Source organism: Triticum urartu, chromosome 2A (genome assembly GCF_056163025.1).
Source record: "Triticum urartu cultivar PI428250 chromosome 2A, HENAU_Tu73, whole genome shotgun sequence".
NCBI classification, from domain to species: Eukaryota; Viridiplantae; Streptophyta; class Magnoliopsida; order Poales; family Poaceae; genus Triticum; species Triticum urartu.
Genome location: NC_141874.1, coordinates 12,163,544 through 12,186,945, shown reverse-complemented (window position 1 = coordinate 12,186,945; position 23,402 = coordinate 12,163,544). Strand labels below are relative to the sequence as shown.

General features: G+C 44.5%; 1 protein-coding gene and 1 pseudogene across 1 annotated transcript; one reads left to right on the top strand and one right to left on the bottom strand.

The window, feature by feature from the left end:
• Window positions 1–19,665: 19,665 nt before the first annotated feature.
• On the bottom strand, window positions 19,666–21,079 carry LOC125540632 (bisdemethoxycurcumin synthase-like; annotated as a pseudogene).
• Window positions 21,080–22,457: 1,378 nt separating this feature from the next.
• LOC147982873 (uncharacterized) lies at window positions 22,458–23,097 on the top strand. The gene is made up of 2 exons (XM_087539381.1): window positions 22,458–22,637; window positions 22,756–23,097. The coding sequence occupies exons 1-2, from the start codon at window positions 22,458–22,460 to the stop codon at window positions 23,095–23,097; spliced, it is 522 nt and encodes a 173-aa protein (XP_087395507.1).
• Window positions 23,098–23,402: the final 305 nt, after the last annotated feature.

Sequence of the window (23,402 nt, the reverse complement as noted above, 5' to 3'; positions counted from 1 at the left end):
TGAGAGCCTGGAGCTCTTGCCTCACCTCGCCAACCTGGGCCTCATGCTTCTCCCGCTCGGTGCGCTCCGTGGCCGCCCTCTTCTTGGCCTCGAACAGCGCTTGCTTAAGGGTCGCCACCTTAGATATGGCCCCTACAATAGCCACGATAATCCTGTCATTTTTTGCAATTGCACCTTTTTATATATATTTAAACAAGGTATTTCTTACCTTCCTTGTCCTTGAGCTGCTTCTTGGCATGTCTGAGCTCTTGCTCGGACTGCTCGAGGTTCTGCTTTAGCGTGTCCACTTCTGCAGTCAGTGCGGCGGACGCTAGCAGAGAAGCCTGCATACGCATATTGACTCCTTTTTGTTAGACTCCTGCGAATTTTATTTGATCCTCTATTCGGCTTTTCTTCCCGAACGCCAAACAGAGCATCAGGGGCTACTGTCTATGCGGTAATATTATTTACACATTCTTTACTTACCTCAAAGTCTGTTAAAAGGCTAGCACAAGCTTCAATCAGTCCGCTCTTGGCGGACTGAACCTTCTGGACCACCGCACTCATAATGGTGCGGTGCTCCTCGTCGATGGAGGCACCTTTGAGCACCTCCAACAGATTGTCTGGCGCCTCTAGTTGGACGGGGGTCACCGGCATGGTGGGCTTGCTCCTCTTGGAAGGAGGTCGCCTGCCGGACTCTGGAACCTTTGAAGGTTCCGGAGCGGTGTCCGGCCTAGAGCCGGACTTGGAGCCCTGGGGGGTTTTATCCCCTTTACTCCTGGAGTCCGGGAGGTCACCTTGCGGTGCCTCCAGGAACACCACCTCCTGGCTTGGAACCTGTTGGGACAACACTTCGGCGTCGTCCGTAGGGCGGGGGGAGGAAGCCGTCGGAAGCGAATTCACATCCGACGAGTCCAGTGAACCGCTCGACAACGCGTCGAGCCGGTCTTTGGGTGGGCTGCATAATCATATTCGACATAAGGGAAAGCTGTGCAATAAAGGAATACTATGAATTACTCTGGTATCTGGATACTTACGATTTCGCAAGGGGCTGGGCCCTGAGCGGCCACTCCTCTCCGCAGTCGTCGGCGTTGGTGGAGTAGTCCGGAGGAAGGGTTTTCCCCTTCTTGGACCCTTCGGCCTCCCCACTGCGGGCGGCCTTCCTTTTCTTCTCTCCCCCCGCTGGAGGGGGAGAGGTCTCTTCTTCCTCCTCCTCGTCTTCATGGGAGGAATGCGCCTTGGAGCCGTCGGATGATGAACCCGACACCTCCGGGCGCCGGGCACTTTTTCGAGTCCCCGTGGCCTTCTTCATGGCCTTCTTCTCCGGCACCGCATAGGGTGCCGGAACCAGCAGCTTCGCCAAGCGGGCATCGGCTGGGTCTTCGGGCAAAGGAGCCGGACAGCCGATCTGTCCGGACTTCGCCTGCCAATCCTGTCAAAGGTAAGGGATCTTAGATCCCGCATAGAGTTAAGCTATGAAAAACTAATGCCCTGTAAAAGGTACAAACAACTTACCACGTTAGCGTGACGCTGCGCGCTGAATCCGCGATCCTCGATAGCGGACGCGGGAGCCTCGGCGCCCTTGAAAAGCACCTTCCAGGCATCTTCGTACGTCGTGTCGAAGAGCCTGCTCAGAGTTCGGTGCTGCGCCGGGTTGAACTCCCACAGATTGAAGGCCCGTTGTTGACATGGGAGGATCCGGCGGATGAGCATAACCTGTACTACGTTGACAAGCTTGAGCTGCTAGTCCACTAGGGTTTGGATGCATGTTTGTAGTCCAGTCACCTCTCCTTTGCTGCCCCACGATAGGCCCATCTCTTTCCAGGACGTGAGCCGCGTTGGGGGTCCGGACCGGAACTCGGGGGTTGCGACCCACTTAGGGTCGCGCGGCTTGGTGATGTAAAACCACCCCGATTACCACCCCTTCAGGGTCTCCACAAAGGAGCCCTCGAGCCATAAGATGTTGGGCATCTTGCCCACCATGGCGCCTCCGCACTCCGCCTGGTTGCCGCGCACCACCTTCGGCTTGACATTGAAAGTCTTGAGCCATAGGCCGAAATGGGGGCGGATGCGGAGGAAAGCCTCGCACACGATGATAAACGCCGAGATGTTGAGGATGAAGTTGTTGGGTTTTGTAGTAATTTCAAAAAAAATTCCTACGCACACGCAAGATCATGTGATGCATAGCAACGAGAGGGGAGAGTGTTGTCTACGTACCCAACGCAGACCGACTGCGGAAGTGATGACACAACATAGAGGAAGTAGTCGTACGTCTTCATGATCCAACCGATCAAGCACCGAAACTACGGCACCTCCGAGTTCGAGCACACGTTCAGCTCGATGACGATCCGCGGACTCCGATCCAGAAAAGTGACGGGGAAGAGTTCCGTCAGCACGACGGCGTGGTGACGATCTTGATGCACTACAGCAGCAGGGCTTCGCCTAAACTCCGCTACAGTATTATCGAGGACTATGGTGGCTGGGGGCACCGCACACGGCTAAGGAATAGATCATGTGGACCAACTTGTGTGTTTCTGGGGTGCCTCTGCCTCAGTATATAAAGGAGCCAAGGGGGAGGGGGGCGCCGGCTAGGAGGAGGGCGCGGGAGGAGTCCTACTCCTTCCGGGAGTAGGACTCCCCCCCCAATCCTAGTTGGACTAGGATTCCCCGAGGGGGAAAGAGGGAGAGGGGGGCCGGCCACCTCTCCTAGTCCTAATAGGACTAGGGGAGGGGGGAGGCGCGCAGCCACCTTGGGCTGCCCCTTTCTCCTTTCCACTAAAGCCCATTAAGGCCCATATGGCTCCCGGGGGGTTCCGGTAACCTCCCGGTACTCCGGTAAAATCCCGATTTCACCCGGAACACTTCCGATGTCCAAATATAGGCTTCCAATACATCAATCTTTATGTCTCGACCATTTCGAGACTCCTCGTCATGTCCGTGATCTCATCCGGGACTCCGAACAACCTTCGGTACATCAAAATGCATAAACTCATAATATAACTGTCATCGTAACCTTAAGCGTGCGGACCCTACGGGTTCGAGAACAATGTAGACATGACCGAGACACGTCTCCGGTCAATAACCAATAGCGGGACCTGGATGCCCATATTGGCTCCTACATATTCTACGAAGATCTTTATCGGTCAGACCGCATAACAACATACGTTGTTCCCTTTGTCATCGGTATGTTACTTGCCCGAGATTCGATCGTCGGTATCCAATACCTAGTTCAATCTCGTTACCGGCAAGTCTCTTTACTCGTTCCGTAAAACATCATCTCACAACTAACATATTAGTTGTAATGCTTGCAAGGCTTATGTGATGTGCATTACCGAGAGGGCCCAGAGATACCTCTCCGACAATCGGAGTGACAAATCCTAATCTCGAAATACGCCAACCCAACATGTACCTTTGGAGACACCTGTAGTACTCCTTTATAATCACCCAGTTACGTTGTGACATTTGGTAGTACCCAAAGTGTTCCTCCGGTAAACGGGAGTTGCATAATCTCATAGTTATAGGAACATGTATAAGTCATGAAGAAAGCAATAGCAACATACTAAACGATCGGGTGCTAAGCTAATGGAATGGGTCATGTCAATCAGATCATTCAACTAATGATGTGACCTCGTTAATCAAATAACAACACTTTGTTCATGGTCAGGAAACATAACCATCTTTGATTAACGAGCTAGTCAAGTAGAGGCATACTAGTGACACTAAGTTTGTCTATGTATTCACACATGTATTATGTTTCCGGTTAATACAATTCTAGCATGAATAATAAACATTTATCATGATATAAGGAAATAAATAAAAACTTTATTATTGCCTCTAGGGCATATTTCCTTCAGTCTCCCACTTGCACTAGAGTCAATAATCTAGATTACACTGTAATGATTCTAACACCCATGGAGCCTTGGTGCTGATCATGTTTTGCTCGTGGAAGAGGCTTAGTCAACGGGTCTGCAACATTCAGATCCGTATGTATCTTGCAAATCTCTATGTCTCCCACCTGGACTAGATCCCTGATGGAGTTGAAGCGTCTCTTGATGTGCTTGGTCCTTTTGTGAAATCTGGATTCCTTTGCCAAGGCAATTGCACCAGTATTGTCACAAAAGATTTTCATTGGACCCGATGCACTAGGTATGACACCTAGATCGGATATGAACTCCTTCATCCAGACTCCTTCGTTCGCTGCTTCCGAAGCAGCTATGTACTCCGCTTCACATGTAGATCCCGCTACGATGCTTTGTTTAGAACTGCACCAACTGACAGCTCCACTGTTTAATGTAAACACGTATCCGGTTTGCGATTTAGAATTGTCTGGATCAGTGTCAAAGCTTGCATCAACGTAACCTTTTACGAAGAGCTCTTTGTCACCTCCATATACGAGAAGCATATCCTTAGTCCTTTTCAGGTATTTCAGGATGTTCTTGACCGCTGTCCAGTGATCCACTCCTGGATTACTTTGGTACCTCCCTGCTAGACTTATAGCAAGGCACACATCAGGTCTGGTACACAGCATTGCATACATGATATATCCTATTGCTGATGCATAGGGAACATCTTTCATATTCTCTCTATCTTCTACAGTGGTCGGGCATTGAGTCTTACTCAATTTCACACCTTGTAACACAGGCAAGAATCCTTTCTTTGCTTGATCCATTTTGAACTTCTTCAAAATTTTGTCAAGGTATGTTGTTTGTGAAAGTCCAATCAAGCGTCTTGATCTATCTCTATAGATCTTAATGCCTAATATGTAAGCAGCTTCACCGAGGTCTTTCATTGAAAAACTCTTATTCAAGTATCCCTTTATGCTATCCAGAAATTCTATATCATTTCCAATTAACAATATGTCATCCACATATAATATCAAAAATGCTACAGAGCTCCCACTCACTTTTTTGTAAATACAGGCTTCTCCAAAAGTCTGTATAAAACCAAATGCTTTGATCACACTATCAAAACGTTTATTCCAACTCCGAGAGGCTTGCACCATTCCATAAATGGATCGCTGGAGCTTGCACACTTTGTTAGCTCCCTTTGGATCGACAAAACCTTCTGGTTGCATCATATACAACTCTTCTTCCAGAAATCCATTCAGGAATGGAGTTTTGACATCCATCTGCCAAATTTCATAATCATAAAATGCGGCAATTGCTAACATGATTCGGACAGACTTAAGCATCTCTACTGGTGAGAAGGTCTCATCGTAGTCAATCCCTTGAACTTGCCGAAAACCTTTTGCGACAAGTCGAGCTTTGTAGACAGTAATATTACCGTCAGCGTTAGTCTTCTTCTTGAAAATCCATTTATTCTCAATTGCTTGCCGATCATCGGGCAAGTCAACCAAAGTCCATACTTTGTTCTCATACATGGATCCCATCTCAGATTTCATGGCTTCAAGCCACTTTGCGGAATCTGGGCTCACCATTGCTTCTCCATAGTTTGTAGGTTCATCATGATCTAGCATCATGACTTCCAGAACGGGATTACCGTACCACTCTGGTGCGGATCTCACTCTGGTTGATCTACGAGGTTCAGTAGTATCTTGAACTGAAGTTTCATGATCATTATCATTAGCTTCCTCACTAACTGGTGTAGGTGTCACTGGAACAGTTTTCTGTGATGTACTACTTTCCAGTAAGGGAGCAGGTACAGTTACCTCGTCAAGTTCTTCTTTCCTCCCACTCACTTCTTTCGAGAGAAACTCCTTCTCCAAAAAGTTTCCGAATTTAGCAACAAAAGTCTTGCCTTCGGATCTGTGATAGAAGGTGTATCCAATAGTTTCCTTTGGATATCCTATGAAGACACATTTCTCCGATTTGGGTTCGAGCTTATCAGGTTGAAGCTTTTTCACATAAGCATCACAGCCCCAAACTTTCAGAAACGACAACTTTGGTTTCTTGCCAAACCACAGTTCATAAGGCGTCGTCTCAACGGATTTTGATGGTGCCCTATTTAATGTGAATGCGGCCGTCTCTAGAGCGTATCCCCAAAATGATAGCGGTAAATCAGTAAGAGACATCATAGATCACACCATATCTAGTAAAGTATGATTACGACGTTCGGACACACCATTACGCTGTGGTGTTCCGGGTGGCGTGAGTTGCGAAACTATTCCACAATTTTTCAAATGTACACCAAACTCGTAACTCAAATATTCTCCTCCACGATCAGATCGTAGAAACTTCATTTTCTTGTTACGATGATTTTCAACTTCACTCTGAAATTCTTTGAACTTTTCAAATGTTTCAGACTTATGTTTCATTAAGTAGATATACCCATATCTGCTTAAATCATCTGTGAAGGTGAGAAAATAACGATATCCGCCACGAGCCTCAATATTCATCGGACCACATACATCTGTATGTATGATCTCCAACAAATCTGTTGCTCTGTCCATAGTACCGGAGAACGGTGTTTTAGTCATCTTGCCCATGAGGCACGGTTTGCAAGTACCAAGTGATTCATAATCAAGTGGTTCCAAAAGTCCATCAGTATGGAGTTTCTTCATGCGCTTTACACCTGATATGACCTAAACGACAGTGCCACAAATAAGTTGCACTTTCATTATCAACTCTGCATCTTTTGGCTTCAACATTATGAATATGTGTATTACTACTATCGAGATTCAATAAGAATAGACCACTCTTCAAGGGTGCATGACCATAAAAGATATTACTCATATAAATAGAACAACCATTATTCTTGATTTAAATGAATAACCGTCTCGCATCAAACAAGATCCAGATATAATGTTCATGCTCAACGCTGGCACCAAATAACAATTATTCAGGTCTAATATTAATCCCGAAGGTAGATGTAGAGGTAGCGTGCCGACCGCGATCACATCGACTTTGGAACCGTTTCCCACGCGCATCGTCACCTCGTCCTTTGCCAGTGCCCGCTTAATCCGTAGTCCCTGTTTCGAGTTGCAAATATTAGCAACAGAACCAGTATCAAATACCCAGGTGCTACTGTGAGCATTAGTAAGGTACACATCAATAACATGTATATCACATATACCTTTGTTCACCTTGCCATCCTTCTTATCCGCCAAATAATTGGGGCAGTTCCGCTTCCAGTGACCAGTCTGCTTGCAATAGAAGTACTCAGTTTCAGGCTTAGGTCCAGGCTTGGGTTTCTTCTCTTGAGTAGCAACTTGCTTGCCGTTCTTTTTGAAGTTCCCCTTCTTCTTCCCTTTGCCCTTTTTCTTGAAACTAGTGGTCTTGTTAACCATCAACACTTGATGCTCCTTCTTGATTTCTACCTCCGCAGCTTTCTGCATTGCGAAGAGCTCGGGAATAGTCTTGTTCATCCCTTGCATATTATAGTTCATCATGAAGCTCTTGTAGCTTGGTGGCAGTGATTGGAGAATTCTGTCAATGACGCAATCATCCGGAAGATTAACTCCCAATTGAATCAAGTGATTATTATACCCAGACATTTTGAGTATATGCTCACTGACAGAACTGTTCTCCTCCATCTTGCAGCTATAGAACTTATTGGAGACTTCATATCTCTCAATCCGGGCATTTGCTTGAAATATTAACTTCAACTCTTGGAACATCTCATATGCTCCATGACGTTCAAAACGTCGTTGAAGTCCCGATTCTAAGCCGTAAAGCATGGCACACTGAACTATCGAGTAGTCATCAGCTTTGCTTTGCCAGACGTTCATAACATCCGGCGTTGCTCCTGCAGCAGGCCTGGCACCCAGCGGTGCTTCCAGGACGTAATTTTTCTGTGCAGCAATGAGGATAATCCTCAAGTTATGGACCCAGTCCGTGTAATTGCTACCATCATCTTTCAACTTTGCTTTCTCAAGGAACGCATTAAAATTCAACGGAACAACAGCACGAGCCATCTATCTACAATCAAACATAAACAAGCAAGATACTAATCAGGTACTAAGTTTCATGATAAATTTAAGTTCAGTTAATCAAATTAATTAAAGAACTCCCACTTAGATAGACATCCCTCTAATCCTCTAAGTGATTACGTGATCCAAATCAACTAAACCATAACCGATCATCACGTGAGATGGAGTAGTTTTCAATGGTGAACATCGTTATGTTGATCATATCTACTATATGATTCACACTCGACCTTTAGGTCTCCGTGTTTCGAGGCCATATCTGTATATGCTTGGCTCGTCAAGTATAACCTGAGTATTCCGCGTGTGCAACTGTTTTGCACCCGTTGTATTTGAACGTAGAACCTATCACACCCGATCATCACGTGGTGTCTCAGCACGAAGAACTTTCGCAACGGTGCATACTCAGGGAGAACACTTCTTGATAATTTAGTGAGAGATCATCTTATAATGCTACCGTCAATCAAAGAAAGATAAGATGCATAAAAGGATAAACATCACATGCAATCAATATAAGTGATATGATATGGCCATCATCATCTCGTGCTTGTGATGTCCATCTCCGAAGCACCGTCGTGATCACCATCGTCACCGGCGTGACACCTTGATCTCCATCGTAGCATCGTTGTTGTCTCGCCAAGCTTGTAATTCCACGACTATCTCTACCGCTTAGTAATAAAGTAAAGCATTACATCACGATTTCATTGCATACAATAAAACGACAACCATAAGGCTCCTGCCAGTTGCCGATAACTCGGTTACAAAACATGATCATCTCATACAATAAAATTTAGCATCATGTCTTGACCATATCACATCACAACATGCCCTGCAAAAACAAGTTAGACGTCTTCTACTTTGTTGTTGCAAGTTTTACGTGGCTGCTACGGGCTTAAGCAAGAACCAATCTCACCTACGCATCAAAACCACAATGATAGTTTGTCAAATAGACTCCATTTTAACCTTCGCAAGGACCGGGCGTAGCCATACTTGGTTCAACTAAAGTTGGAGAGACAGTCGCCCGCAAGCCACCTATGTGCAAAGCACGTCGGGGGAACCGGTCTCGCGTAAGCGTACGCGTAATGTTGGTCCGGGTCGTCTCATCCAACAATGCCGCCGAACCAAAGTATGACATGTTGGTAGGCAGTATGACTTATATCGCCCACAACTCACTTGTGTTCTACTCGTGCATATAACATCAACATAAATAACCTGGCTCGGATGCCACTGTTGGGTTTCGTAGTAATTTCAAAAAAATTCCTACGCACACGCAAGATCATGTGATGCATAGCAACGAGAGGGGAGAGTGTTGTCTACGTACCCAACGCAGACCGACTGCGGAAGCGATGACACAACGTAGAGGAAGTAGTGTACGTCTTCACGATCCAACCGATCAAGCACCGAAACTACGGCACCTCCGAGTTCGAGCACACGTTCAGCTCGATGACGATCCCCGGACTCCGATCCAGCAAAGTGACGGGGAAGAGTTTCGTCATCACGACGGCGTAGTGACGATCTTGATGCAATACAGCAGCAGGGCTTCGCCTAAACTCCGCTACAGTATTATCGAGGACTATGGTGGCTGGGGGCACCGCACACGGCTAAGGAATAGATCACGTGGATCAACTTGTGTGTTTCTGGGGTGCCTCTGCCTCAGTATATAAAGGAGCCAAGGTGGAGGGGGGCGCCGGCCAGGAGGAGGGCGCGGGAGGAGTCCTACTCCTTCCGGGAGTAGGACTCCCCCCCCCCAATCCTAGTTGGACTAGGATTCCCCGAGGGGGAAAGAGGGAGAGGGGGGCCGGCCACCTCTCCTAGTCCTAATAGGACTAGGGGAGGGGGGAGGCGCGCAGCCACCTTGGGCTGCCCCTTTCTCCTTTCCACTAAAGCCCATTAAGGCCCATATGGCTCCCGGGGGGTTCCGGTAACCTCCCGGTACTCCGGTAAAATCCCGATTTCACCCGGAACACTTCCGATGTCCAAATATAGGCTTCCAATATATCAATCTTTATGTCTCGACCATTTCGAGACTCCTCGTCATGTCCGTGATCTCATCCGGGACTCCGAACAACCTTCGGTACATCAAAATGCATAAACTCATAATATAACTGTCATCGTAACCTTAAGCGTGCGGACCCTACGGGTTCAAGAATAATGTAGACATGACCGAGGCACGTCTCTGGTCAATAACCAATAGCGGGACCTGGATGCCCATATTGGCTCCTACATATTCTACGAAGATCTTTATCGGTCAGACCGCATAACAACATACGTTGTTCCCTTTGTCATCGGTATGTTACTTGCCCGAGATTCGATCGTCGGTATCCAATACCTAGTTCAATCTCGTTACTGGCAAGTCTCTTTACTTGTTCCGTAATACATCATCTCACAACTAACATATTAGTTGTAATGCTTGCAAGGCTTATGTGATGTGCATTACCGAGAGGGCCCAGAGATACCTCTCTGACAATCGGAGTGACAAATCCTAATCTCGAAATATGCCAACCCAACATGTACCTTTGGAGACACCTATAGTACTCCTTTATAATCACCCAGTTACGTTGTGACGTTTGGTAGTACCCAAAGTGTTCCTCCGGTAAACGGGAGTTGCATAATCTCATAGTTATAGGAACATGTATAAGTCATGAAGAAAGCAATAGCAACATACTAAATGATCGGGTGCTAAGCTAATGGAATGGGTCATGTCAATCAGATCATTCAACTAATGATGTGACCTCGTTAATCAAATAACAAAACTTTGTTCATGGTCAGGAAACATAACCATCTTTGATTAACGAGCTAGTCAAGTAGAGGCATACTAGTGACACTAAGTTTGTCTATGTATTCACACATGTATTATGTTTCTGGTTAATACAATTCTAGCATGAATAATAAACATTTATCATGATATAAGGAAATAAATAATAACTTTATTATTGCCTCTAGGGCATATTTCCTTCAGAAGTTCGGGGCCAGATCATGGAAATCCAGGCCGTAGTAGAACATGAGTCCCTGGACGAATGGGTGGATAGGAAAGCCCAGTCCACGGAGGAAGTGGGGAAGGAACACTACCCTCTCATGGGGCCTTGGGGTGGGGAGGAGCTGCCCCTCTTCGGGAAGCCGGTACGCGATGTCGTTAGACAAGTATCCGGCCTTCCTCAGTTTTTTGATGTGTCCCTCCGTGACGGAGGAGACCATCCACTTGCCTCCCGCTCCGGACATGGCTGGAGAAGGTTGAGGTGGGGAGTGCGGACTTGGGCGCTGGAGCTCGAGTGCGCGAAAATGGATAGGCAAAGGAGGAAGAAGGCGTAGGTGAAAAGGTGGATCCTTATCCCCTTATATGGGTGGACGCAACTACGTGTCCCCACCAGCCTGGTAAAACTCGCTTATCTCCGAGCGCCCTAATCAATGGCGCGGTTGGGTTACCCACGCCCGTATTGATGAGAATCCCGGAATAAGGGGACACGATCTCTGCTTTAACAAGACGTGCCAAGGAAACCGCCTCGCATGACGCGCTGAGGTGGGATAATAAAACGATTCGAATAAAGGCTTGGCCGTGGTGCGATGTCACACTACGGAATACGTCGACAGATTAGATTTGTGTAAATATTATTCTCTCTATGGCAATATGTGGAAACTTATTTTGCAGAGCCGGACACTATCTTTGTGTTCAAAATCTTCTATGAAGTACTTGGAGGAGGAACCCGCCTTGCAATGCCGAAGACAAACTGCGCGCCGGACTAGTCGTCATTGAAGCCTGGTTCAGGGGCTACTGAGGGAGTCCTAGATTAGGGGGTGTCCGGATGGCCGGACTATACCTTCAGCCGGACTCCTGGACTATGAAGATACAAGATTGAAGACTTCGTCCCGTGTCCGGGAGGGACTTTCCTTGGCGTGGAAGGCAAGCTTGGCGATACGGATATACGGATCTCCTACCATTGTAACCGACTTTGTGTAACCCTAACCCTATCCAGTGTCTATATAAACCGGAGGGTTTTAGTCCGTAGGACAACATACAGAACAACATTCATACCATACGCTAGCTTCTAGGGTTTAGCCTTTCCGATCTTGTGGTAGATCTACTCTTGTACTACCCATATCATCAATATTAATCAAGCAGGACGTAGGGTTTTACCTCCATCAAGAGGGCCCGAACCTGGGTAAAACTTCATGTCCCTTGCCTCCCGTTACCATCCGGCCTAGACGCACAGTTCGGGACCCCCTACCCGAGATCCGCCGGTTTTGACACCGACAGGCATCTCCATAGCCCGTTGATACGCCTAGATGATGTGAGACTATCTTCTCCTTTTAGTATTCTCCAAAACCACCGTTCTATTCCACATATAGTGCTATATCCATGGCTCACGCTCATATATTGCGTGAAGATTGAAAAAGTTTGAGAACATCAAAAGTATGAAACAATTGCTTGGCATGTCATCGGGGTTGTGCATGATTTAAATACTTTGTGTGGTGAAGATAGAGCATAGCCAGACTATATGATTTTGTAGGGATAACTTTCTTTGTCCATGTTATTTTGACAAGACATGATTGCTTAGTTAGTATACTTGTAGTATTATTATTTTTCTGTCAATATTAAACTTCTATCTTGAATCTTTTGGATCTGAACATTGATGCCACAATAAGGAAAAAATACATTGAGAAATATGTTAGAAAGCGCATTCCACATCAAAAATTCTTTTTTATCATTTACCTACTCGAGGACGAGCAGGAATTAAGCTTGCGGATGCTTGCTACGTCTCCAACGTGTCTATAATTTTTATTTGCTCCATGCTATTATATTATCGGTTTTGGATGTTAATGGACTTTATTTTACACTTTTATATTATTTTTGGGACTAACCTATTAACCGGAGGCCCAGCCCAAATTGTTGTTTTTGCCTATTTCAGTGTTTCACAGAAAAGGAATATCAAACGAAGTCCAAACAGAATGAAACCTTTGGGAACGTGATTTTCTCACCAAACATGATCCAGGAGACTTGGAGTAGGTGTTAAGAAACAATCAAGGAGGCCACAAGGCAGGGGCGCGCCTACCCCTAGGGCACGCCCTCCACCCTCGTGGGCCCCTCGTTGCTCCACCGACCTACTTCTTCCTCCTATATAAGTCCACGTACCCTGCAAACATCCATGAGCACCATGAAAACCTAATTCCACCACCGCAACCTTCTGTACCCGAGAGATCCCATCTTGGGGCCTTTTCTGGAGCTCCGCCGGAGGGGGAATTGATCACGGAGGGCCTCTACATCAACTCTATGGCCCCTCCGGTGATGTATGAGTAGTTTACTTCAGACCTTCGAGTCCATAGCTAGTAGCTAGATGGCTTCTTCTCTCTCTTTGGATCTCAATACAAAGTTCTCCTCGATTCTCTTGGAGATCTATTCGATGCAATCTTCTTTTGCGGTGTGTTTGTCGAGATCCGATGAATTGTGGGTTTATGATCCAGATTATCTATGAACAATACATAATTCTCCTCTGAATTATTTTATGTATGATTGGTTTATCTTTGCAAGTCTCTTCGAATTATCAGTTTGGTTTGGCCAACTAGATTGATCTTTCTTGCAATGGGAGAAGTGCTTAACTTTGGGTTCAATCTTGCGGTGCTCGATCCTAGTGACAGTAGGGGAAACGACACATATTGTATTGTTGCCATCGATGATAAAAAGATGTGGTTTATATCATATTGCATGAGTTTATCCCTCTACATCATGTCATCTTGCTTAAGGCGTTACTCTGTTCTTATGAACTTAATACTCTAGATGCATATGCTGCATAGCGGTTGATGTGTGGAGTAATAGTAGTAGATGCAGAATCGTTTCGTTCTACTTGTCGCGGACGTGATGCCTATATACATGATCATGCCTAGATATTCTCATAATTATTCGCTTTTCTATTAATTGCTCGACAGTAATTTGTTTACCCACCTTAATACTTATGCTATCTTGAGAGAAGCCACTAGTGAAACCTATCGCCCCCGGATCTATTTTCCATCATACAAGTTTCCAATCTATTTTATTTTACAATCTTTACTTTCAATCTATATCATAAAAATACCAAACATATTTATCTTATTATTATTATCTCTATTAGATATCACTCTTGAAAGTGGCTATGAAGGGATTGACAACCCCTTTATCATGTTGGTTGCGAGGTTCTTATTTGTTTGTGTAGGTATGAGGTGACTCGCGCGTGGTCTCCTACTGGATTGATACCTTGGTTCTCAAAAACTGAGGGAAATACTTACGCTGCTTTACTGCATCACCATTTCCTCTTCGAGGGAAAATCAACGCACTGCTCAAGAGGTAGCAAGAAGGATTTCTGGCGCCGTTGCCGGGGAGTCTACGCACAAGTCAAGACATACCAAGTACCCATCACAAACTCTTATCCCTCGCATTATATTATTTGCCATTTGCCTCTCGTTTTCCTCTCCCCCACTTCACCCTTGCCATTTTATTCGCCCTTCTTCTGTTCGTCTTTCCATTTGCTTTGATGTCTTACTTGGCTCGTTTGCTTGTTTGGTTGGAATAGTTGTTTATTTATTGCTAAACAGAGAACCTAAGATCTATGGATCCTCATTCGCTTGCTAATATTTTTAAGAGATCCAATTATGATGAACCAATTGCTAGTGAGTTTTGTGCACTAGATTATCTTTATGAAGTTTTACTTGAAATTCGTAAGGGGCTGATTTGGATCCACATGTTTCATGCTATGGTTAGGTTTACCTTAATACTTTTGTTGTAGTTGCGGATGCTTGCAATAGAGCTTAATCATAAGTGGGATGCTTGTCCAAGTAAGGACAGTACCCAAGCACCGGTCCACCCACATACCAAATTATCAAAGTACCGAACGCGAATCATATGAACATGATGAGAACTAGCTTGACGATAATTCCCATGTGTCCTTGGGAGCGCTTTTCTCTATATAAGAATTTGTCCAGGCTTGTCCTTTGCTACAAAACGGATTGGGCCACCTTACTTTTTTAGTTGTTGCTCGTTACCAATTATCTTATCACAAAACTATCTGTTACCTATAATTTCAGTGCTTGCAGAGAATACCTTGCTGAAAACCGCTTATCATTTCCTTCTGCTCCTCGTTGGGTTCGACACTCTTATTTATCGAAAGGACTATGATAGATCCCCTATACTTGTGGGTCATCAAGTACCTTGAAGTGGTGTTTTGTTTTCTTTCGCTAACGGAGCTCACGAGATTTTCTATTTTGAGTTTTCTGTTGTGAAGTTTTCAAGTTTGGGGTAAAGATTTGACGGATTATGGAACAAGGAGTGGCAAGAGTCTAAGATTGGGTATGCCCATGGCACCCCAAGGTAAAATTCAAGGACACCAAAAAGCCTAAGCTTGGGAATGCCCCAGAAGGCATCCCCTCTTTTGTCTTCGTCTATCGGTAACTTTACTTGGAGCTATATTTTTATTCACCACATGATATGTGTTTTGCTTGGAGCGTCTTGTATGATTTGAGTCTTTACTTTTTAGTTTACCACAATCATCATTGCTGTACACACCTTTTGAGAGAGACTCACATGATTTGAAATTTATTAGAATACTCTATGTGCTTCACTTATATCTTTTGAGCCATATAGTTTTTGCTCTAGTGCTTCACTTATATCTTTTAGAGCACGACGGTGGTTTTATTTTATAGAAATAATTGATTTCTCATGCTTCACTTATATTATTTTGAGAGTCCTTTAGAACAACATGGAATTTTGCTTTTAGGAATAATATAAAAACTTTCATAGAAGTGCATTGAATACTATGAGAAGTTTGATACTTGATAATTGTTTTGAGATATGGAGATGGTGATATTAGAGTCATGCTAGTTGAGTAGTTGTGAATTTGAGAAATACTTGTGTTGAAGTTTGTGATTCCCGTAGCATGCACGTGTGGTGAACCGTTATGTGATGAAGTTGGAGCATGATTTATTTATTGATTGTCTTCCTTATGAGTGGCGGTCGGGGACGAGCGATGGTCTTTTCCTACCAATATATCCCCCTAGGAGCATGCGCGTAATACTTTGTTTCGATAACTAACAGATTTTGCAATAAGTATGTGAGTTATTTATGACTAATGTTGAGTCCATGGATTATACGCACTCTCACCCTTCCACCATTGCTAGCCTCTCTAGTATCGCATAACTTTCGCCGGTACCATAAACCCACCACTTACCTTCCTCAAAACAGCCACCATACCTACCTATTATGGCATTTCCATAGCCATTCCGAGATATATTGCCATGCAACTTTCCACCGTTCCATTATTATGACACGCTTCATCATTGTCATATTGCTTGCATGATCATGTAGTTGACATCATATTTTTGGCAAAGCCACCATTCATAATTCTTCATACATGTCACTCATGCATCATTGCACATCCCGGTACACCGCCGGAGGCATTCACATAGAGTCATATTTTGTTCTAAGTATTGAGTTTTAATTCTTGAGTTGTAAGTAAATTAAAGTGTGATGATCATCATTATTAGAGCATTGTCCCAGTGAGGAAAGGATGATGGAGACTATGATTCCCCCACAAGTCGGGATGAGACTCCGGACGAAAAAATAAAAAAAGAGAAAAAAAAGAAAAGAGGCCAAAAAGAAAAAAAAGAAAGAAGGCCCAAATAAAAAAATAATGAGAGAAAAAGAGAGAAGGGACAATGGTACTATCCTTTTTCCACACTTGTGCTTCAAAGTAGCACCATGATCTTCATGATAGAGAGTCTCCTATGTTATCGCTTTTATATACTAGTGGGAATTTTACATTATCGAACATGGCTTGTATATTCCAATGATGGGCTTCCTCAAAATCGCCCTAGGTCTTCATGAGCAAGCAAGTTGGATGCACACCCACTTAGTTCTTTTGTTGAGCTTTCATACACTTATAGCTCTGGTGCATCCGTTGCATGGCAATCCCTACTCACTCACGTTGTTATCTATTGATGGGCATCTCCATAGCCCATTTATACGCCTAGTTGATGTGAGACTATCTTCTCCTTTTTGTCTTCTCCACAACCACCGTTCTATTCCACATATAGTGCTATATCCATGGCTCACGCTCATATATTGCGTGAAGATTGAAAAAGTTTAAGAACATCAAAAGTATGAAACAATTGCTTGGCTTGTCATCGGGGTTGTGCATGATTTAAATACTTTGTGTGGTGAAGATAGAGCATAGCCAGACTATATGATTTTGTAGGGATAACTTCCTTTGGCCATGTTATTTTGACAAGACATGATTGCTTAGTTAGTATACTTGAAGTATTATTATTTTTATGTCAATATTAAAATTCTATCTTGAATCTTTCGGATCCAAACATTGATGCCACAATAAGGAAAAATTACATTGAGAAATATGTTAGAAAGCACATTCCACATCAAAAATTCTTTTTTATCATTTACCTACTCGAGAACAAGCAGGAATTAAGCTTGCGGATGCTTGATACGTCTCCAACGTGTCTATAATTTTTGATTGCTCCATGCTATCATATTATCTATTTTGGATGTTAATGGACTTTATTTTACACTTTTATATTATTTTTGGGATAACCTATTAACCGAAGGCCCAGCCAAATTGCTGTTTTTTTGCCTATTTCAGTGTTCCGCAAAAAGGAATATCAAACGAAGTCCAAACGGAATGAAACCATCGGGAACGTGATTTTCTCAACAAACATGATCCAGGAGACTTGGAGTGGGCGTCAAGAAATAATCGAGGAGGCCACAAGGCAGGGGGCGCGTCTACCCCCCTGGGCGCGCCCTCCACCCTCGTGGGCCCCTCGTTGCTTCACCGACCTACTTCTTCCTTCTATATAAGTCCACGTACCCCGCAAACATCTAGGAGCACCACGAAAACCTAATTCCACCGCCGCAACCTTCTGTACCCGAGAGATCCCATCTTGGGGCCTTTTCTGGAGCTCCGCCGGAGGGGGCATTGATCATGGAGGGCCTCTACATCAACTCTATGTCCTCTCCGGTGATGCGTGAGTAGTTTACATCAGACCTTCGGGTCCATAGCTAGTAGCTAGATGGCTTCTTCTCTCTCTTTGGATCTCAATAAAAAGTTCTCCTCGATTCTCTTGGAGATCTATTCGATGCAATCTTCTTTTGCGGTGTGTTTGTCGAGACCCGATGAATTGTGGGTTTATGATCCAGATTATCTATGAACAATGTTTAATTCTCCTATGAATTCTTTTATGTATGATTGGTTTATCTTTGCAAGTCTCTTCGAATTATCAGTTTGGTTTGGCCTACTAGATTGATCTTTCTTGCAATGGGAGAAGTGCTTAGCTTTGGGTTCAATCTTGCGGTGCTCGATCCCAGTGACAGTAGGGGAAACGACACGTATTGTATTGTTGCCATCGATGATAAAAAGATGTTGTTTATATCATATTGCATGAGTTTATCCCTCTACATCATGTCATCTTGCTTAAGGCGTTACTCTGTTCTTATGAACTTAATACTCTAGATGCATGCTGGATAGCGATCGATGTGTGGAGTAATAGTAGTAGATGCAGAATCGTTTCAGTCTACTTGTCACGGATGTGATGCCTATATACATGATCATGCCTAGATATTCTCATAATTATTCACTTTTCTATCAATTGCTCTATAGTAATTTGTTTACCCACCATAATACTTATGCTATCTTGAGAGAAGCCACTAGTGAAACCTATGGCCCTCGGGTCTATTTTCCATCATACAAGTTTCCAATCTATTTTATTTTCTAATCTTTACTTTCAATCTATATCAAAAAAATACCAAAAAAATTTATCTTATTATTATTATCTCTATCAGATCTCACTCTTGCAAGTGGCCGTGAAGGGATTGACAACCCCTTTATCGCGTTGGTTGCGAGGTTCTTATTTGTTTGTGTAGGTACGAGGTGACTCGCACGTGGTCTCCTACTGGATTGATACCTCGGTTCTCAAAAACTAAGGGAAATACTTACGCTGCTTTACTTCATCACCCTTTCCCCTTCAAGAGAAACCCAACGTAGTGCTCAAGAGGTAGTAGTAGTGTAGGCTCCATCTTACTCCTTATTTTGGTTGCCCAAATTCTTGTTTTAACAATAAAATCTCTTATCGCTCACACAATATTTAGACAATATTTACTAAATCATAATCATAAAAAAGTGTTTTTGTATACAAATCTAATGGTTACTATTTTGTGTATCATAAACTCTATACCGTTGAACTAACTTTTGGTCAAAGAATGAATGTGGACAGTCAAAGTAGCTATGACTTATACGTAGAAACTTGAACGGTAACTTTAAGTTTAAGAGTACCGAGGTACATGTGCGGACATTTTATTTAACTTAATTTGGATTGCACTGATCCCATAAAACATGACGAGATACATTAAGCTAGCACAATTAAGAGTACAAACACGGGAATGATTGTAGTAGTCACATGAAGGTTACAAGGCAGACACGCACGCGTGCAACAACATCGTCTCGACAGTGAAACCTGGTCCAAATTCATGTTTGGACCATCAATCTCTGATCTCTCATACAATATGTAGACATACTAAATCATAATCATATAAAAGTGTTTTTGAATACATCTAATGATTACTATTATGTGTATGATAAACTACATACCATTGAACTAACTTTTGGTCAAAGAATGATTTTTGACCGTCAAACTAGCTATGACTTATATGTAGAAACTTGAATGGTAACTTTAAGTTTAAGAGTAGCAATAACATCATGAAGTGACATTTTATTTGATTAACTATGGAGTACAGTGATCCCATAAAATATCATGAGATACATTAAGCACAATTATAAGAGTACAAAAACGGGAATGATTGTAATCGTCACGAAGGTTGCAAGCACACTTAATTAATGAGTTGCTAGTTTTTGTTTAGAGCGCCGGTAGCGTGCAGCACCATCGTCTCGATAGTGAATCCTGGTCCGAATCCGAGCATGACCCCCCATCTGCTCGCTCTCCTTCCTCCTCCATTCGCCGTCGTAGCTCATCCAGCACGAAGATGATAGTAGCGCTAAACATGTTACCAAAGTTTCGTAGCACACTTCGGCTCGCCGCTAGCTTTCTGGGCTCCAACTGGAGTTTCTTGTCGATTCCGTCCAATATCCCACGGGCACCAGGGTGAACTGCCCAGAAGAGGTCATTCCACTGGGCACCCATGTCAAGTGGACCAAATGCCTCCGAAAGGCATGGTTCGATGTTGTCTGCCACTAGTTTCTACAGTTCGGTGGAAACTTTGCCACCAACACCATAGCTCCCCATCTTCACGCCGAGCACATGTTGGGTGTCCCGGTATGATGGTCTGTCAGGCAGACACCATCTGAAACATCGGCTACTCGACAGGGTGCATGGTATTAGCACCGACGATGACCGCTCCAGCCCCATCGCTGAACAACGCATGAATAATGAGGGTGTCTAAGTGGTCGTCGGGGCCACAGAAACCTGCAATGGAGAGCTCCACACAAACCACAAGGACCCGTGCTCCGCGGTTATTCTCAGCAAGGTCTTTTGCCAAGCGCAAAGCAGAGCTGCCAGCGAAGCAGCCGTTCAGTTGGAGCATCGTACGACAGATGTTGAGGCGAAGGCCAAGAAGTGAAACCAAGTGTACGTCGATGCCTGGGGCGCTGGCGTCCGAGTTGGTGCTGACGACAAGGTGGGTGATGTCAGTGGCCGGACGTCCCCACTTTGCAATGGCCTTCTTGGCGGTTGATGTGGCAAGTTGTGGAGCAGCACTAGCCACAATATCAAGCCAAACTTCAAGGGATGGCGACGTGCATTGAAGCAGGAAGTCAGGGTAAGAGTTCAGCTGTTCCTCCGTGTATTGAAAGAAACGATTCTCCGTGCCAATCGCACCACCTGGTCAGATTTTAGTGACCGAAACACCCACAATATAATAAAGCATGTCAGAAGTTAGATCATACATAGGCATGGCATCGTTAGGTCTTAAAAACTTCCCAGGGATCAAAGGTTGCATTCGTGGACTATGCATTCACCATAGCTAGTATATACGTTTGCATGCTTACATATTGTCTTGAATGTGTCTTTATGGTCAGTGAGGTGCTTGCTCTTAGTGACACGAAAGTAGTAGTCAGGGAACTCTTCTTGAGACACGTGGTTCACTGGGTTTGTCGTTCCGATTGCCAGCACGGCCGCAGAGCCTTGTGCACGCCGAGTGCACCGGATCTTTCCGAGGTTTGATGGGCCGCCTGCCATGGCCTCGGAGCAGTGACCTACTTTATATACCATAAGAAAGGCGAGGATATTAGGGCGGCATTGTATGTTGTCTACACTAAAACATTAGGTGTTTTAACTAATGCACTAGAGATGTAACTATGATCTATATTGATCATTGATTCATATAGTACATCTGGGAAAACTCCATGAAAGCATCAACACAATTCCTTTTTTTCATTTTTCTTAACACATGGATCAATTGAAATAAAAAATATTATGTCATGATGATAGATAAATGCTGCGTCGATGTTGTGAATACAATTAAGAATATTTCATTCTATCATTAGCATTGTTGATCATACACAACACAAGAACAACTAATATGTCTAGTACACACAAGAGATGCATCCGAGCCACACTTTTATGCATCTGGAATCAGGACATCCGAGCCAGGTGCTTAAAAGTGTGGCTAGGATATATGAGAAGTTCACATGACCGATAAATCGACATAAATATCTAAAAATGCTAATACAGATTGTGATGTAGGTGTCCCACCCACACCACCTTTCCCCCTAAATAAATGTGCCCCCGACCCACCTACCCACCCACATGATTTCCAACCAGGTGATGCCACCTTCCTCCAAAATTTCAGTGTGGGTCCCATGGTTTCCAATCAGGTGTTGCTATGTCAGTTTGTAACAGTAGTTGTAGACATCCCTATAAAATTTTTGGTACATAAAAGTGGTCTGGTCAAGGGAGTCAAAGTCAGTAGACTTATTGCCGAGAGAGGCTCCTTTGACATGAAATAAAACCCGCAATAGGAATACAATGGCGCTGGACATCAAATTTTTTGTAAACAATAGTGCAATACAATAGGAATATGAAACTCGATTACCCAAGTTGCACTCCAAGGACTTGTAGCAATAACTGTAGTTAATTTTCCCAGGAGGTACCTTGTGCTATTAATTATACATGGAGTGATGTTGCATAGGTTCTGGCCCAACTTTTAGGGGCAAATAGCTCCCATGCGACGTTGTTGGTGTGTATTGTCTCTCATGCGACGTCGTTGGTTGTAATAGCTCTCATGCGACATCTGCGTTGGAAAAAATAGCTCCCATGCGACACTACTGCCTAATGCAAAGACACATGTTTAAAACTCGAATCAGGTGAGTGGGACCCACAGTGTGGGACCCACTAACTTATCCAACTCAGCATTGGTCAGGTGAGCAGGACCCACAGCGTGGGACCCACTAACTTATCCAGGTCAGCATTGGTACAAGAGGACAACGAGCCGTGGCCCGAGCCGTGCAGCACCCGAGCCCATCCTCCCCCCCCCCCCTCCCCCCTCCCCGACCGTTGTTGTTCTTCTTCTCCGGCGACGACGCGCAGCAACGCCGTTCTGGGCCGCGGCCTAGCAATGTCGAGCTCCGCTTCAGCCTCCCGCCGCTCATGGCCGCGCTATGGCGCAGTGCCCATGGCAAGGTGCCCTGCATGCCCACGTATCGCACCCCTGAAGCGGCTAGTCACAACGACCGACAAGAATGGCAACCTTGGGCGGGAATTCGTGAAATGCAAGAGCAAACCAGAGCAGGGAAAGGTGAGATTTTACTTCTCAATATGCCAATTTTGGTTTTTGTCTCCCAATTTCATATTTGCCCAATTTTTCCCCATTTTTCATCAGATTTGGGATTTAGGGTTCATCTTTCCAATTTCAGAAATTGAAGCAATGCACCCATTTTGAGTGGCTAGATGAGTACATAGAGCGGATTCAACTGGAGGGTGCATCAGGGGAGCTCGATTTACCGTTGGAGGCGGAGAAGTTGGGCAAGTTTGGATCGGGCGCGTCTGGATCTGGGGCCCCTAGATCTGCCCATTCCATTGGGGCTACTGTGGGGGATGAAGTAGTGACGGCAGAGCTGAAGAAGCTGAACAGGCAGATGAAGAAACTCATCGAATTGCAGAAGCAAGGCAAATTGATGGGGCCGATGGCCGGACTTTTTTATGTTTGTGTAATTGCTCTCGCATTTGTTTATGTGATGATAATTAGTCGTAAGTGAATAGATTGGGCATCATCTTTAATCGTAATGATATGTATATTTGAATAAAAAGTGTTGCGCTGTACGAATTCAGCATGTCCTCTCCACTCTGTTTCGGCCCCGTATTTTTAGTTTTTCAGTTCGTCATTAGTTTCAGTTTCAGTGGTAGAGGGAGAAAAGGAAAAAAAAGGTTCGTCCACAGCCCGTTGCCCAAAAAGGCCAGGCCCATATAGAAGTTAGGCAGGGCCGAATAGAACATATCTAGGCCCATTGATAAAAGAAGTGTAGCTAGTGCAAAAAAAAGTGCACACGGTCATTGACATCGA